General features: G+C 44.6%; 1 protein-coding gene and 1 non-coding gene across 2 annotated transcripts in view; one reads left to right on the top strand and one right to left on the bottom strand.

Moving 5' to 3' along the window:
* Positions 1-9165: 9165 nt before the first annotated feature.
* LOC118583350 lies at positions 9166-9272 on the bottom strand. Its single transcript, XR_004944921.1, has one exon. It is a non-coding gene; the product is annotated as a U6 spliceosomal RNA (small nuclear RNA).
* A 1583-nt stretch (positions 9273-10855) lies between these two features.
* Myo3b (myosin IIIB) overlaps positions 10856-14356 on the top strand; it is a 336688-nt gene continuing 333187 nt past the window's right edge. The window contains exons 1-2 of the mRNA XM_036185605.1: positions 10856-11032; positions 12099-12233. Coding sequence (XP_036041498.1) covers positions 10883-11032; positions 12099-12233 — 285 coding nt within the window. The 5' untranslated portion in view covers positions 10856-10882. The remainder of the gene's footprint in view (positions 11033-12098; positions 12234-14356) is intronic.

Genomic DNA, 14356 nt, shown 5'->3' on the forward strand with positions numbered 1-14356 from the left:
ACCAAGAGGTCTTTATCTCAAACAGATCATACAACAGGACACACATCAAACCTTAATAACACAGGAGAATTGAAATAGTTTCTCATATTCTAGTTGATCACAGTAGAATAATACTAAAAATCAACAGCCAGAGAAAGGGCAGGATAAGCACAAACACATAGAGATTAAACAATGTGCTATTGAATGATGAATGTATCATTTAAGAAATCAAGGAGGAATTTTTAAAAAATTCCTGGAACAGAATGAAAACAAACAAACAAACAAACAAAACCCCACAACATTCTAAAATCTTTGTGATACAGAGAAACCAGTAGGGAAAAGTACAGCTGCATCTTCCTACACTATAATATCAGAGAATATCAAGTTAACAACAATTTAGTGGTACACCTTTGGGACTTTGTAAACAAGCCAAAACCCAAATCAGTAGACAGAAAGAACAAAGACCAAGGCAGAAATCAACGAAATAGAAATAGACAATAGAATACACTACAAAGAATCAATGAAAGAAAAGAAGACTTGGTTCTTTGAAAAGGAAAATAAGATTGATAAACCCTTAGCCAAACTAAAGGAAAGAAAGAGAAGACTCATTAATAAAATCAGAGATGAGGGGAGACACTGGAGCTGGGGAGACGGCTCTGTAGATAACAGCACTTACGTTGCACATATGAAGACCTATATTTGAACCCCGAGCATCATGTAAAAAGCCAGGCATGGCTGCATGTGTTTGCAACCCCAGCACTGGGGGACAGAGATGGGCAGACCCTCAGATTTCATTGGGCAGCCAACCTAGCTGAACCAGCCAGCTTCTGGTTCAGTGAGAGAGCCTGTCTTGAGGGAACAATGTGGGAAGTGCTGGAGTGAGACACCTATCCTCCGCCCTCCCCCAGCCTCCACATGTGCATGCACACTCTTGTGCATGCCCTCACCACACACACACAAAGGGAGACATTACAATGGGTAATGATGAAATTTAGCAAAACCACCAGGACATACTTCAAAAACTTATACCCAGTATAGTAGAAAATATTTTAAAAAATAAATTTGCATACAATCTACCAAAATTAAAATAAACAGTTTGAACAGATTCCTAACAACCAATGAGACTGAAATAGTATTTAAAAAAATCGACTGACTGCAAATATCCCAGCATAAGACAGAGTCACTGCTGAATGCCACCAGGACTTCAAAGGAGAGCTAATCCCAAACTGTCTCACACATGTAAAAAGGAGCAATGCTACAAATTCTTTTTATGACGCCAATATTACCCTGAGATCAAAACCAGACAAGGATACAACAAATGAGAAAAACAATCCATTAATCTCCCTTATGAGCACAGACGCAAAAATTCTCAGCAAAGTATTTGTACACGAAATTTAAGAATGTGTCTAAAATATAATAAACTATGACCAAATTGGCTTCATTTTAGAAACTCAAGGATAGTTCAACATACACAAATCAATAAGTAATACGATATGTAAGTGGACTCAAGGACAGAAATCACATGATCATCTCAACAAATTTTAAAAAAGGTTAAAAGAGCATTTACTTCACTGTTTTCTGTGTTGTAGATGGTTTGCCTGCCTGTATGTCTGTGTACCACTTGATTTTCTGGTGCTTGCAGAGACCAGAAGAGGGCATCAGATCCCCTCAGACTAGAGTTAGTTGTGGGCTGCCAAGTGGGTGCTGGGAATTGAACCTGGGTCCTCTGGAAGAGCAGCCAGTGCTCTTAACGGTTGAGTCATCTCTTCAGCCTTCCCAAAAACGTTTTCAAGAAAATTCATGTTAAAATAATGAGAAAAGCTCTGAAGCTACAAGGACTAAAAAACTATTTTAAAATATAAAGGCTATATATGGTCAATATAACACTAAATGAGGAAAAGAGTATTTTCACTAAAATCAGGAAGGAGGCAATGGTGTCCACTCCTTTTCAATGTAATGCTTGACATCTTACCTAGAGCAATAACAGAAGAGAAGGAAATAAAAAAATAGATAGAAAAGAAGTCAAATTGTCCATATTTGCAGATGATATCATTCTATATATAAGATCTCCAAACACTACTGGACACTATTGGATCTGATACACATGTTCAGCAAAGTTGCAGCATATAAAATAATATGAAACCAGTCACTTTCCTATATACTCATAGCAAACATGCTGAGAACTGAATGAAGGAAACAGTTACAATTACAATGGCCCCCAAAGCAAAACAAAACAAAAAACTACCTCAGAATAAACCCAACCAAAGAAGTGAAAGACTTCTATAATGAAAACTTGAGAACATTGAAGAACAGGATCGAAGAGCACACTAGAAAACAGAATGGCCTCCCATGCTCATAAATTGAAAAGACTCAATGAGAAAATGGCTGTATTACCAAAAGCAATCTATAGAGCCGATGCCATCTTTATCAGGGTTCCAATGCAACCCTTCACCAAAATAGGAAAAAAAAAATCTTAAAATTCATATGGAAACACAAAGTGTCTGAATAGCCAAAGAAATTCTGAGCAAGAATACTGCTGGAGATATCACCACACCTGATTTCAAGTTATGCTACAGAGTCAGATTACCAAAAACAGCATGGGACCAGCACAAAAGTAGACATTTAGATCGGTGGACTAGAATAAAGGATATAAATATAAATCCAGACAACAATAGCCACCTGATTTTTGACAAAGATACTAAAAGGACATGTTTGAGAAAGGACAGCCTCTTCTTCAGTAAGTGGTGCTGGGAAAGCCAATTATCTACACAGAGAGGAAAACTAAGTCCCATCTCTCACTTGGCACAAAAATCAACTCCAAATGGATCAATGACCTTGTTAAGACCCGAAACTCTGAAATATTGGGGGGGGGGGAAGGGGGAGCACTTCAGGATACAGGAAGGGAGAGAAGCTTTCTATATAGGGTTCCAGTTGCTCAGGAAATAAAACCAACAGTCAACAAATGGGACCTCATGAAATGGAAGAGCCTCTGCACAGTGGAGGGAACAAAGAATTGAATAAGATCCTACAATGGAAGAAAATCCTTTGCTGGCTATACATTCAACAGAGCTTTAATATCTAGATGATACAAGAACTAAGAAAACTAAAGTCCTCAAAAGAAGGACAAACGGCCAATGAACATGAAAAAGAAACCATTCAACCTCACCAGTCATCAGACAAATGCAAAACTACGCTGAAATTCCATCTCATCCAGCCGGAATGACAGCCATGAAGAGAATGCATAGCATGGCAGGGATGGCCCAGGGGGCCAGAGTACTGTCTGCTCCTGCAGAGGACCCAAGGTCAGTCCCCAGCACCCGTCAGGTGACTCACAACCACCTGTAACTCCAGTTCCAAGGCACCGGATGCTCTCTGCTCTCACATTCCCATGCCTACACCCACCCACACATTTAAAAAGAAAATGAGTGTTTATAGGTCCAGTTAATTTTATTTATGTGTGTGTGAGTTGTTTTTTATTTGCATTTATCCTTTTTATCTTTATTTATCCTTGTGATAAAGTTGTAATAGATTTTTTTAAAAAAGGAAAGCAATAAATACTGGCAAGGATGTGGACAAAAGGGAACTCATAGATCACTGGGAGGAGTGTAAACTAACCCAGCTACTATGGAAATATGTATGAGGTTTAAAAAAACTGAAACTAGATCTACCCTGTGAGCCAGCTATACCAATCCTGGGTACTTACCCAACGGACTCTAAGTCAACATGTCACAGATACTTACTTAGTGATGTTTTTGCAGCTTTGTTAAGTAGCTAAGTTATGGAACCAATCTTTGTGTCCCAAAACAAAGGAATGGATAAAGAAAATGTGGTGTGTGTACACAGTAAAATTTTTCATTCACAAAGAATAAAACAATGTGGTTTGCATAAAAACTGGATGCAACTGGAGATAAATATACAAAGTGAAGCAACTAAAAAGAGACAAATATCTTGATTTTTCTCATTTGTGGTTACTGGATACTCTGATTTGACTTCTGGCTGTGGGAAGAAAAACTGAGCCAAAGCCGCTTGGAGAGGGAAAGGCTTTGTTTCATCTTACAGGTTCATGATCCATCAGCAAGGAGAGCCAAGACAGGAACTCAAGGCAGGAGCTTGAATCAGAAATCGTGGAGGAATGCTGCTTATTGGCTTGCTCCCAGGCTCCTATTCAGCTACCTTTCTTATACAGTCCAGGCCGAGCTGCCCAGGAGCTGTATGCCCACAGTAGTGGGCTGGGCCTTCCTATACCAAGTATCAATTAGCAGTCAAAAAAAATGTGACCACAGGGTAATCTGATGGAGACAATTCTCCAGTTGACCCAGTGTGTCGAGTTGATGACCAAGATTAACTGTCATGCTGGATTTTATGTAGATAAATAAAATGATGTATGTACCTAGGACATGAAAATGGAAGTGTAATTGTCTGTGAGGAAAATGGGACTAAGGGGAGTGGAGAAGAGGACAATCCATATTTGTATGAAAATGTCCTTCAAGCACAGTACTACGTACAATGAATACCACAATGAAAATCTTACAAAGTAGTAAGCCATTGTGTGTGTGTGTGTGGGGGGGCGGGGTAGGGGGTGTTGTCTCAAATGCCAGCTATACAGTTCTGCCTTTCAGGAATTAGTTTTATAGGGGGGAGGAAAGAAAGCTGGGGGGGCATTGTTTTGAATTTCCAAGGTTAGGAAAGTATTTTGTTAGTGAAGTCTTTTACTCAATGATGTCTGTCTGTCTAGACAGGAGCTTAGGTAATGAGAAGTTTGTGTTTCTTAGACGTTAGGTTGATGATTTGTGGGCAGGTAGGAGAATGTTCATTCTGAGTTACTCTTCATTATTCTTACTTTCTGAACGGAAATGCCTCTCTGAGGGAAGATCCTTTGCCTTGCTACTGATTTGGCTATTCCTGGTAGAGGAAGGGGTCAGATGCCACAGGAATATGGGGGAGGATGAGAATTTTGTTCTCAGAATGTGGTATAGATGAGAATTTAACCATGTGCTGGTGTTCTGGAAACTGGGTGGAGTTTGTATCTGATCCCTAACCTACTGTTCTTGTACAGACAGACACAAGTGATAATGCATTTGTCATACCCACTATGATCTCATTTCCCCTTAATTATATCTGCAAAAGCTCTGCCTCCCCATACAGTCACGTCTTGGGGTACTGAGAGTTGAGACTTCAAAATATTAGAGAGGGTGCCCCAGTTCAGCTGCCGTGGAGGTGAGGTGATGAGGTGGTTTCCTGCCAATGCTCTGGTTATTAGTGCCCATGTCCTCGGAAGGCTCCAGAAGCTGGTGTGATGAAAGCGCTTGCCCTGAGGTCATCCCCAAACTGCAGAACTTCCGGTAAGAAGACGGAGGCAGTTCCAGCAACATGGGGTGCCTGGTCAACTCGTAGGGCTTCCACAGAGGATGCAGGCAAGCCCCCGGCTCTCTGCATCTTCTCCCTCCTCTTTGGCCTGAGTTGCAGAGCTCAGTGTCCACCTCAGCACCCCCCACGGATCTGATGGTCTCCACAATCCTCTCCTGTTGGGAGGAAAGCCTACCTGAGACCTCTACACGGACACTTAAAGCCAAAACGACACTCTTTATTGCTGCATGAGGAATTTGCCCGAATCATGCAGCCCTGAGCCTTACAGCTCTTCATCTTTTAACCACAAAAATCACATCCTGGTTGTCACATTTCAGTTAGCAAGAAACAGAGCTACAGAAGCCAAAGGGTGAGGTTAGGACATTTAGGGACCTTCCTGAAACTATAGACTAGGTCGTTGATGGGTTAGGTCTTTGTTCCCATTTTGACAGGTGTTGGGGCCCTGGTGCTAGGTTTTAAGATCAGAACACTGCCTCTCTCATGGCATCGGCTGTGCTAAGTTCTGGGGACCTGTTACACCTCGCTGCCACATTCTCTGATAGTATCATCCAAACCTGGAATTCTACTCAGGTCTGAGATTAATACCCATCAGAGCAAAGTTCACTTGGTTTGTGGCCCCAAGTGAAATGCAAAGTGGGAAGTGTTTTCTAAGCCTTGTTGGGTCTGAGGTGGATCCCACTGCGCTCTGGTGACACTCCCAACACTCACTGCACTCTGTCATCTTCCATGCAGCTGCGGCCACTCTGTGGTGCAGGTGGAGAGACTGAGGCAAAGAGCTGTGGTCCTAGCAGAGCCTCCCACTGGCCGGGGGTGGGGCAGGATAGTTCTAGCAGTTTGTTCAGAGTGCTGATGAGTCCAGAGCTCAGCCCAGTGTGGGTGTTTCTGCCAATGGGGGACAGAGGTCATTGTTACAATGGTAAGGTCGTGTACTAGTTACTTGTCTTTGGCTGTGACAAACACTTGACAAAGCCACTTAAGGAAGGGTTTATTTTGGTCAGGGTTTGTGGGTACAGTGCACCCTGGCATGGAAGCCACAGTGGTAGGAGCATGAGGCAGCTGGTCACATTGTGCTTGCAGTCAGGCAGCAGAGAGGGATGAACACCGGTGCTCAGGCCATGCTCTCCTTTGTATTCAGCACAGGACCCGGTGCATGGAATCAGCTATCTGTGATGTCAACACCGATTGACAGCTTATCGGGGTCTAGACTCACCTAGGAGACAGATCCCTGCTCATGTCTGTGAGATTAGGTTAGTTGAAGTGGGAAAAGAATGCCCTAAATGTGGAAAACAAATGGCTGATGGACTGTGGTCTAGGTATCTCCTCAGGCTGTCTGGGCAAGCCCAGCTTGGCTCATTTCTTGCTCATGTGGAAGCCTAGCTAGAGAGCACTGTCAGGGGCAGGCAGCCTGGGAGTTGTTGAGGTAGCTTGAATGTGGAACGTCCTCCTACTTGGTCACCAGCCAGTGGTGCTGTTTGGAGGAACATGTGGGACTTTAGTAGATGGGCCTAGGTGGAGGGAGTGGATCGCAGGCAGGGTCACAGCCCACTGTGTTCCTAGCCCGAGTCATTTGGTTCCTGTCTGTTGCTTGCCTTGTGACCCGGTGCCTTATACTGCCGACTACGGAGCTGATCCTGTCCCTACCATCATACCTTCTCTGCCATGACGGACTGTGTCACCTGAGCCATAAGCCTCTCTTTTGTGTCACAGCGACAAGAACAGCAATACAAGATTCTCAAAGCAAAGGACAGCGAGTCATATCACAGCAAAGTTACTCCTTTGATAACTAATTCTTCTTCAGGTCTGATGATGATAGCAAAGAAAGTCCTCACCAGTCTTGAACTCCCCTCTACCTCTGGATGATTGCCAGTTTCACAAAAGATCACTGTTACCCTGGAGCCCAGGGGCAGCAATGGTACCTGGCTGGGCTTGAATAATTCTCTTTGGCTTCTACTATAATTGGTTTACCTTGATAGGCAGTGAGTGATACTGTTTCCTGTATTTGGGGAATGGCTACTAAGTATCTTTTAAAAATGTTCAAGAGGGAAATGCGAGTAATTTAGAGATATTTAGTAACTAACATCACAAAGGGTGTGGAGATGCCCCAAATGAGGTGAACAGATACTGAGGAAGACTGACTTCTGAAGTGCTGTGTGGGAGGAGAGGTTGAGACTCCTCTGGACCTTGAAAGCAGTGTTCAAAGGTCGGCCTTGCTCAACTGGCTGGACCTGTGGCTTGGCAGGGCCCTCACAGCACCGGCTGCAGGCACACGGCAGAACAGGACTTGGATTTGGTTTCCTGTGGGGTTTTGGTCGTGGCTTTTGCTTTAGTTGCTCTTCTTACTGAAGGACAAAAGGAAGAGTTGGTTTTGTCTAAGGTTTAAGCTGGAATTCATTCTTCCGTGATGGCTGATGGTGAACATGGCTTTGGCAGGCCTTGCCCTTCTCCCCCATCCCCTCTGCCTTGCTGAAAACTATTAGATTACATCCCTAAAGCTAGCCTTCAAGGCCCATTCCCTTATTTGGCCACTTCCTCCTCCTGAGGCTGATGATTAAGATCCAGCTATCAAAGTATTGAAGTCCAGCCATCAGAAGCCCCCTTTGGCTCGCCTAATAACAGGCCCGGTTAAAACTAGGCACCTTACCCTAACATGGGGGTTCCTCCTTTACCTTTATAAACCGCCATTTACCTATGGGCCACATCTGTCTCCTCTCTATCCAGAGACGACAGTTCTTTGTCCTGCCCCCTACCATGTCCTGACCCCCCAGGCGGCTGCACATACCCCTTTCCTTTCTCCCTTGTTCTCCTCCCCTTCTCCCTCACCCTCTGTCTCCTGTCTTTCTCTTATCTCTGCCTTCTGTCCCTCTGGGGCAGATAAATCTCCTTTATGCTGAGAACTTGCTCTTGAGGGTCCTGTGCTGATACTTTTCCTTTCAGTGGTGGAAGTCATGCCAGCAGGAGCTGAGGCAGCTGGCAGGCTGCATCTGCAGTCAGGATGCTGAGAGAGGTGAATGCTCCTGATGCTCAGTCCCTCTTATCTTTTTTCAGAGTGTAAGACCTCAGTCCATTGTATGGTGCCACTCACAGTTGGAGTGAATCTTTTCTCTTCAGTTAAACCTTTCTGGAAACACCCTCATAGATACACTCAGAGATGTGTTTCCATGGTGATTCTAAACCTTATCAATTTGACAGTGAAGATCAACTATTACAGATATACATGTCACACACACACACACACACACACACACACACACACACCCCTGAGGGTGGGGACACTGGCCTGGAACTCACTGTGTAGTTCAGGATTGAACTCAACATGGTGGTTCTTCTCCCTTTGCCCCCTGGGTTCTGGTGTTCTGCCCAGATTAGAACCCCCAAAGAGACCACCGGAGACCGAAGATGTCCAGAATGCAATAGCAAGGTTTATTTGACACATGTACGTAGTTCAAGCTAGCAGGGAACTCTTGTCCACCACTCCGACGCAGCGAGGCAGGGAGGAGTTAGTTTTTATAGGACAAACCACAAAATTCCTTAGAGGGGAGGGGGTTAGTACAGGTCCATCCTTGATTGGTCCAGTTTTTCCTGGGCCTGGACTTGTCTCATTTAGCTTTTCTGTTTGCCCTGTCAGGAGTTTTACAACCCATCTCTGGGGTCTGGTCATGTTATCTCCAGAGAGGGGCATCTCGTGGTTAATCGGTCACCACCAGACATCCTAACTTTGTTCTTTTGAAAACTCCTGACATTACCCTCTCCAGGAAGGGGGAACTGACTCAGTTCTATTTATTTTTATTTATTTTTTTTAATTTTAATTAATTAATTTTTTAAAATATGGAACACTTCACGAATTTGCATGTCATCCTTGCTCAGGAGCCATGCTAATCTTCTCTGTATCATTCCAATTTTAGTATCTGTGCTGCCAAAGTGAGCACCAGTTCTGTTTATTTTAAGATATCTCTTCCCTCAGTTCTTTTGAGTTTCTGGGGGAACTGTGTCTGGGCCTTTGGTGGTGGGGTCTTTCACTGGAATATAGGAATGTGTCACCAACCTCACTTGTAGCATGAATATTAAAGGTACTTGTTAATGAAACTCAAACCCAAGGCCAGTTATTGGGGTGATTGCTGGAAGATCAGAGACACAGAACAAGCCACAGTTTCCTCACCTTGCTAGTTCCTCAGGTGATCCTGTTTCCTCAGGCTGGAAACTTCTGAGTCCTCATCTCAATGGCTCTCAGCTGGACTGTGTTGCTCCAAAGCCTGAATGCTAACCAACCAAATGCTTAACTAACTACATGCTTTTTCTCTTTAGTTCCTGGTCCTCATGCCTTATATACCTTTTTCTTTCTGCCCCCACTCCCTGGGATTAAAGGGGTGGGTCACCATGCTTAGCTGTTTCTAAAGTGGCCTTGAACTCAGAGATCTGGCTAGCTCTGCCTCTCAAGTGCTGGGATTAAAGGTGTGTACCACCACCGCCCAACTTCTGTTATGGCTTACTCTTCCCATTTTCTAGTCACCATTTTTGGCTTTGTTCTAGTGGCTGTCTGTTCTCTGACCCCAGATATGTTTATTTCAGGGAACACACAATATTTTGGGGAACACAATACCACCACACTCACTTTTAATGTTTTTGAAAATGTTCCCAGTTAGGCAGGGCAAAAGGAAAAAAAAATTCTTGTGCCAAGTCACAGGGCTTTGCTTTGGGAAAATTATCTAGAAAAGAGAAGTGCAAATCAGAATACTTACTACAAGGCTGAAGTCTAGGGGCAGGGATTTGGTGCCATGGCTCTTGCTGGTGGAACCTGGGTGGCTTTTATAGGGTCTAACTAACCTAGTTTAAGACACTCCTCCCAGCCCGAGGGCACCTGATCCAGAGTGGACTTTCTCACAGCATCAGGTGTGGAGTTTGCCTTCCTGAACTTGAACTCCGAACATCTGTGTCCTTGAATCAAGGCAGTGAGCCTGCAGCTCTAGTCAGCAACTTGGTGGGATTTGCATGTGAAGTGATTGCTGTGTGGATGGGGCATGGGCTTGGCTCCTCTTTAAAGAGGAGCCCTAAGGCTGGTCAGTGGGTCCTGTGCACAGATCAGTATCTGGCATGTGCACCTTTGGCCTTGCACGCAGAGTATGTGGACTCATTTCCAGCGACTGTCTGGGAACCCTGGTCAGGTTTGCTCTAGGTGGGGACAAGCATTTAGACTTGCGGTCTTTCAGCTACTTCCCCTGACAGCAGCCACCTCTTAGCAGGACAGATGCTCAAACATGGCGGAGCCTCCCTTCTAACCTCTCATTTCTCTTGCAGTGCCTAAATCATCTTTTACACTGGTGTTTTTAGCATGTGTCAGACTCCTGCTACTTCTCTACTCCAGCACCTACTACCATTTCTCATGGATGCTTTGAATTCTTTTCCTTCCTTGAAAATACAGGAGGAAATAAAAAACGAAGTAACAAGTCTACTGATTAAGGACCTTTGATCCTGTGATCCACTGCTCATGACACAGTTTCTCCACAGGAAACACCTGTATGGATTATTCCGCTATAACCCCATGATGCTGGGACTGGAATCCCTCCCAGACCCCATGGACACCTGGGAGATTATAGAGACCATTGGCAAAGGCACTTATGGCAAGGTCTACAAGGTATCCAACAAGAAAGACGGGAGTCTGGCGGCCGTGAAGATCCTGGACCCCATCAGTGTGAGTAACGGAGGGACTTGTAACCGCCCTCTGGTCTTTTGGACACATTGGGTTTGTGATTCTTTTCCCAAGTTAGGGATAATTTTCATGAATGCTGTCAGGAAATCTCAAAATGAATCCTGGTTTGTTAGCACCTATGACAGAAAGGACATGTTTGGAATTAAAAGTTTTCCTGGCCATGCTGAGCATGGTGGAGGATGCCTTTAATCCCAGCACTTGAGGGGATGGGAGAGGAGGGGGTAGGGAGGGGGGCGTTGAGGGTTGGGGGTGCACAGAGGCAGGCAGAGAGGCCAGCCTGGTCTACAAAGCAAGTTCCAGGTCAGCCAGGGCTACAGAGATACTCTGTCTCACAAAACGGACAACAAACTAACAAAACAAAACAAAACAAAACAAAACCAAAAACAAAGCTTCCTTTTGGTTTCTTTTTTCTTTCTTTCTTTCTTTCTTTTTTTTTTTCTGTTTTGGCTTTAGTGTCTTGGGCTTTTAAACATTATTCTTTTTGGGGAAAATGCTATATTTTACTTCCTGTTCTTCCTGTAAGTCACAAAATGAACCTGCCTCATGATATTCAATCACCTGAGGTGACATTTTCTTTCAAAGCGCCAAGGTCACCACGCTCTGCGCTGGGCTGCACAGGGATGAACATTTCAATAAAAAGTTATTTAGAATAATACAGTTCATGAAAAATATTATAAAGAAATGTTATTGCTTATAATAACCAAAAGGTTGGAATTGGGATCAGTATAGCTACTCTTGGGGATTTTTAATATCTGACAATGATGACATTAATATATAGTAGTCTAGTATGGTGGTGCACACTTGTAACTTCAGCCCTTGGGAGGTACAGGCATTGGGGGAATTTTTAGTTGGAGGTCAACATGGGAGGCACAGTGAGTTTGAGGTCATCCTGGGCTACAGAGTGAGATCATGTTTCAAAAAGACTCAAACCCATAATCAACATGCTTTGTTACTTGCTGCCTTGAGTACAAAGTCCTTTCTGCATCTTTCCTTACATACCAGTCTAAACCAAGTATGTTCCTTTTTTTTTTTTTTTTAACCCTTTTAGGATATGGATGAGGAGATCGAGGCTGAATACAAAATTCTGCAGTTTCTTCCTAATCATCCCAATGTTGTGAAGTTTTATGGGATGTTTTACAAAGTGGATCGTTGTGTGGGAGGACAGCTGTGGTTGGTCCTGGAGGTAGGAGGCTCCTGTTGCCTAACCATGGAATGAAGAGCGTGCCGAATGCCGGGGGCAAGCGGGTGATCTGTTGACCAGAATGTTTACAGGTGTACATTGGAGGCATAGGTCCCTCCTGTGCACCAGATACCCGAACAGATGTGAGACACTGCAATACCTGAACAGATGTGAGACACCAGTGTGTAAGGTGTGTAGGTGAAGTTTCTTCTTTAACTGGTTTTAAAAACGTAATCCTCAGCCAGGCGGTGGTAGCGCACGCCTTTAACCCCAGCACTTGGGAGACAGAGGCAGGTGGATCTCTGTGAGTTTGAGGTCCAGGAAAGGCTCCAGAGCTACACAGAGAAACCCTGTCTTGGAAAAACAAAACAAAAACAAACAAACAGAAAACAAAAAACCATAATCCTCTTTTCTTCTAACACAGAGTGAATCTAGGAATCCAGTTGGAAAATGTTATTGTGTTCTATAAAGTGGAAACATTTCACAGAATTCGTATTCTAACTTAGTATAGCCCCATTTCGAACTCTGCCTATGATGCAGTTGGCCTGCGCCATTTGTAACTGCCTGTTCGTGGGCTCCTGAAAACTGCGCCTGAGAGTTGTGTGTGGAAGGTTTATTAGTGAGTCCTCATAAAAGATTAGCTGAGAGAGAAAGGAGGAAGAGAGGGAGGGCCATGGGGCAAGGAGATGTTAAACAGCAGTGAGGTTGTAATCACAGCCTTAGCTAGTTCTCAGGGAAATGGACAGCCAGGAGCCTGTTCATAGTTGTCCTCAGCAGTATCACTGCCCTTGGAGGAGAGTGGGTCCAGGAAGGCAGTCTCCTGCAGTGGGGGGCAATTCCTAGTGAATGGTACCAGGGAGGAGGGGACAGCAGACATTCCTAGGGACATCAGAGGGGACCCAAAGAGAACAGAATGTGTGCACAGCTGTCCTTCTTCTCCCCTTTATTAATGGCAATGAGTGTCACCTGGTGCAGAACACCAAGTCTCCTACATCATACTCCCCATGAGACTGAAGAGAACAAGGAGAACAGGACAGGTCGTTTCCTTCATTCTCACAGGGGCCACCCTGATTTGTCATGGCCCCTGGGCCTCTGAACTAGCTCCCACCTCCATGCCTGCGGTCATCAGAATGATACAGGAGCATAAGGTCACGTGTAGACACCTTAAAGAAGCCCAGGAACCACCTTCCCTTCACCTCAGTCTTCTTGGACCCGGGAAAGCCTGAGAATGGGGCAATGGACTGGTTGTCATGGCAACCGTGGATGGCGAATTCATTATTATACCCAAGCGTGATAATCGGCAGGAAGCTGGTCTCAATATTTCTGTTACATCAGCTGCCTTCCTCACAATCCAGCAGTGCAAGGGGTTTTGATGGTTATGAACCATCTTTGAGACGTTAGTTGGTATATTAAATCATATGTACATTCTCCTGTCATCTTTTGGGTTTCACTAGCCACCTACCCTTCACCCCTACCCTGAGAAGGTTAGGGTTTTTATCTTGCCACAAAGCTACATAACACTGATGCTTTGTTCGGGAATGGCATTGTTTCCTGAGTGTCTGTATTCATCTTCAGCTCTGTAGGAGCTCTGTTGCTCTCTATAACTTCATCATGGAAACACAGTGACCAAAAAGTCTCTCCTTTTACTCATCCCCTTTTCTGCACACCCCACCCCACTCCAAACATCTCTGGGTTCAGACAATGAGAACTGAAACCTTCAGGACTTCAGGCTTACCCAGGGGTCTGCTCCTTGTGCTGCTGGGCAAGCAGGAGGCTGCTTATGAGTCACTGCTCTTCCTGATGAGGTGGCATGGTAGACACAGGGCCTCAGGTGCACCCAAGGCAGCCAGGGAAGCTGTGAATAATGAGGAGGAGTCAGGCTGTGACCTGAGCCATGTGCTGATGCTCCCCGGCCAAATATCCTCTTGCTTTTTCCCATTGAGCAGGGGCAGGTAACGAGGTCACTCAGAGACACCGAGAGACTTATCCCTCAGCATGCAATATGCTGGCATTTATCATTTTGCTGATGGTTTTGCCAAAACTGGTGGCTTTGGATGCTACCTTCTGTGTCCCAGCATGGGCTGTCTATAGAGGGCTTCTGGATAGCCAGATGTGCCTGGCGCCTC

Source organism: Onychomys torridus, chromosome 4, assembly GCF_903995425.1.
Source record: "Onychomys torridus chromosome 4, mOncTor1.1, whole genome shotgun sequence".
Lineage (NCBI taxonomy): Eukaryota > Metazoa > Chordata > Mammalia > Rodentia > Cricetidae > Onychomys > Onychomys torridus.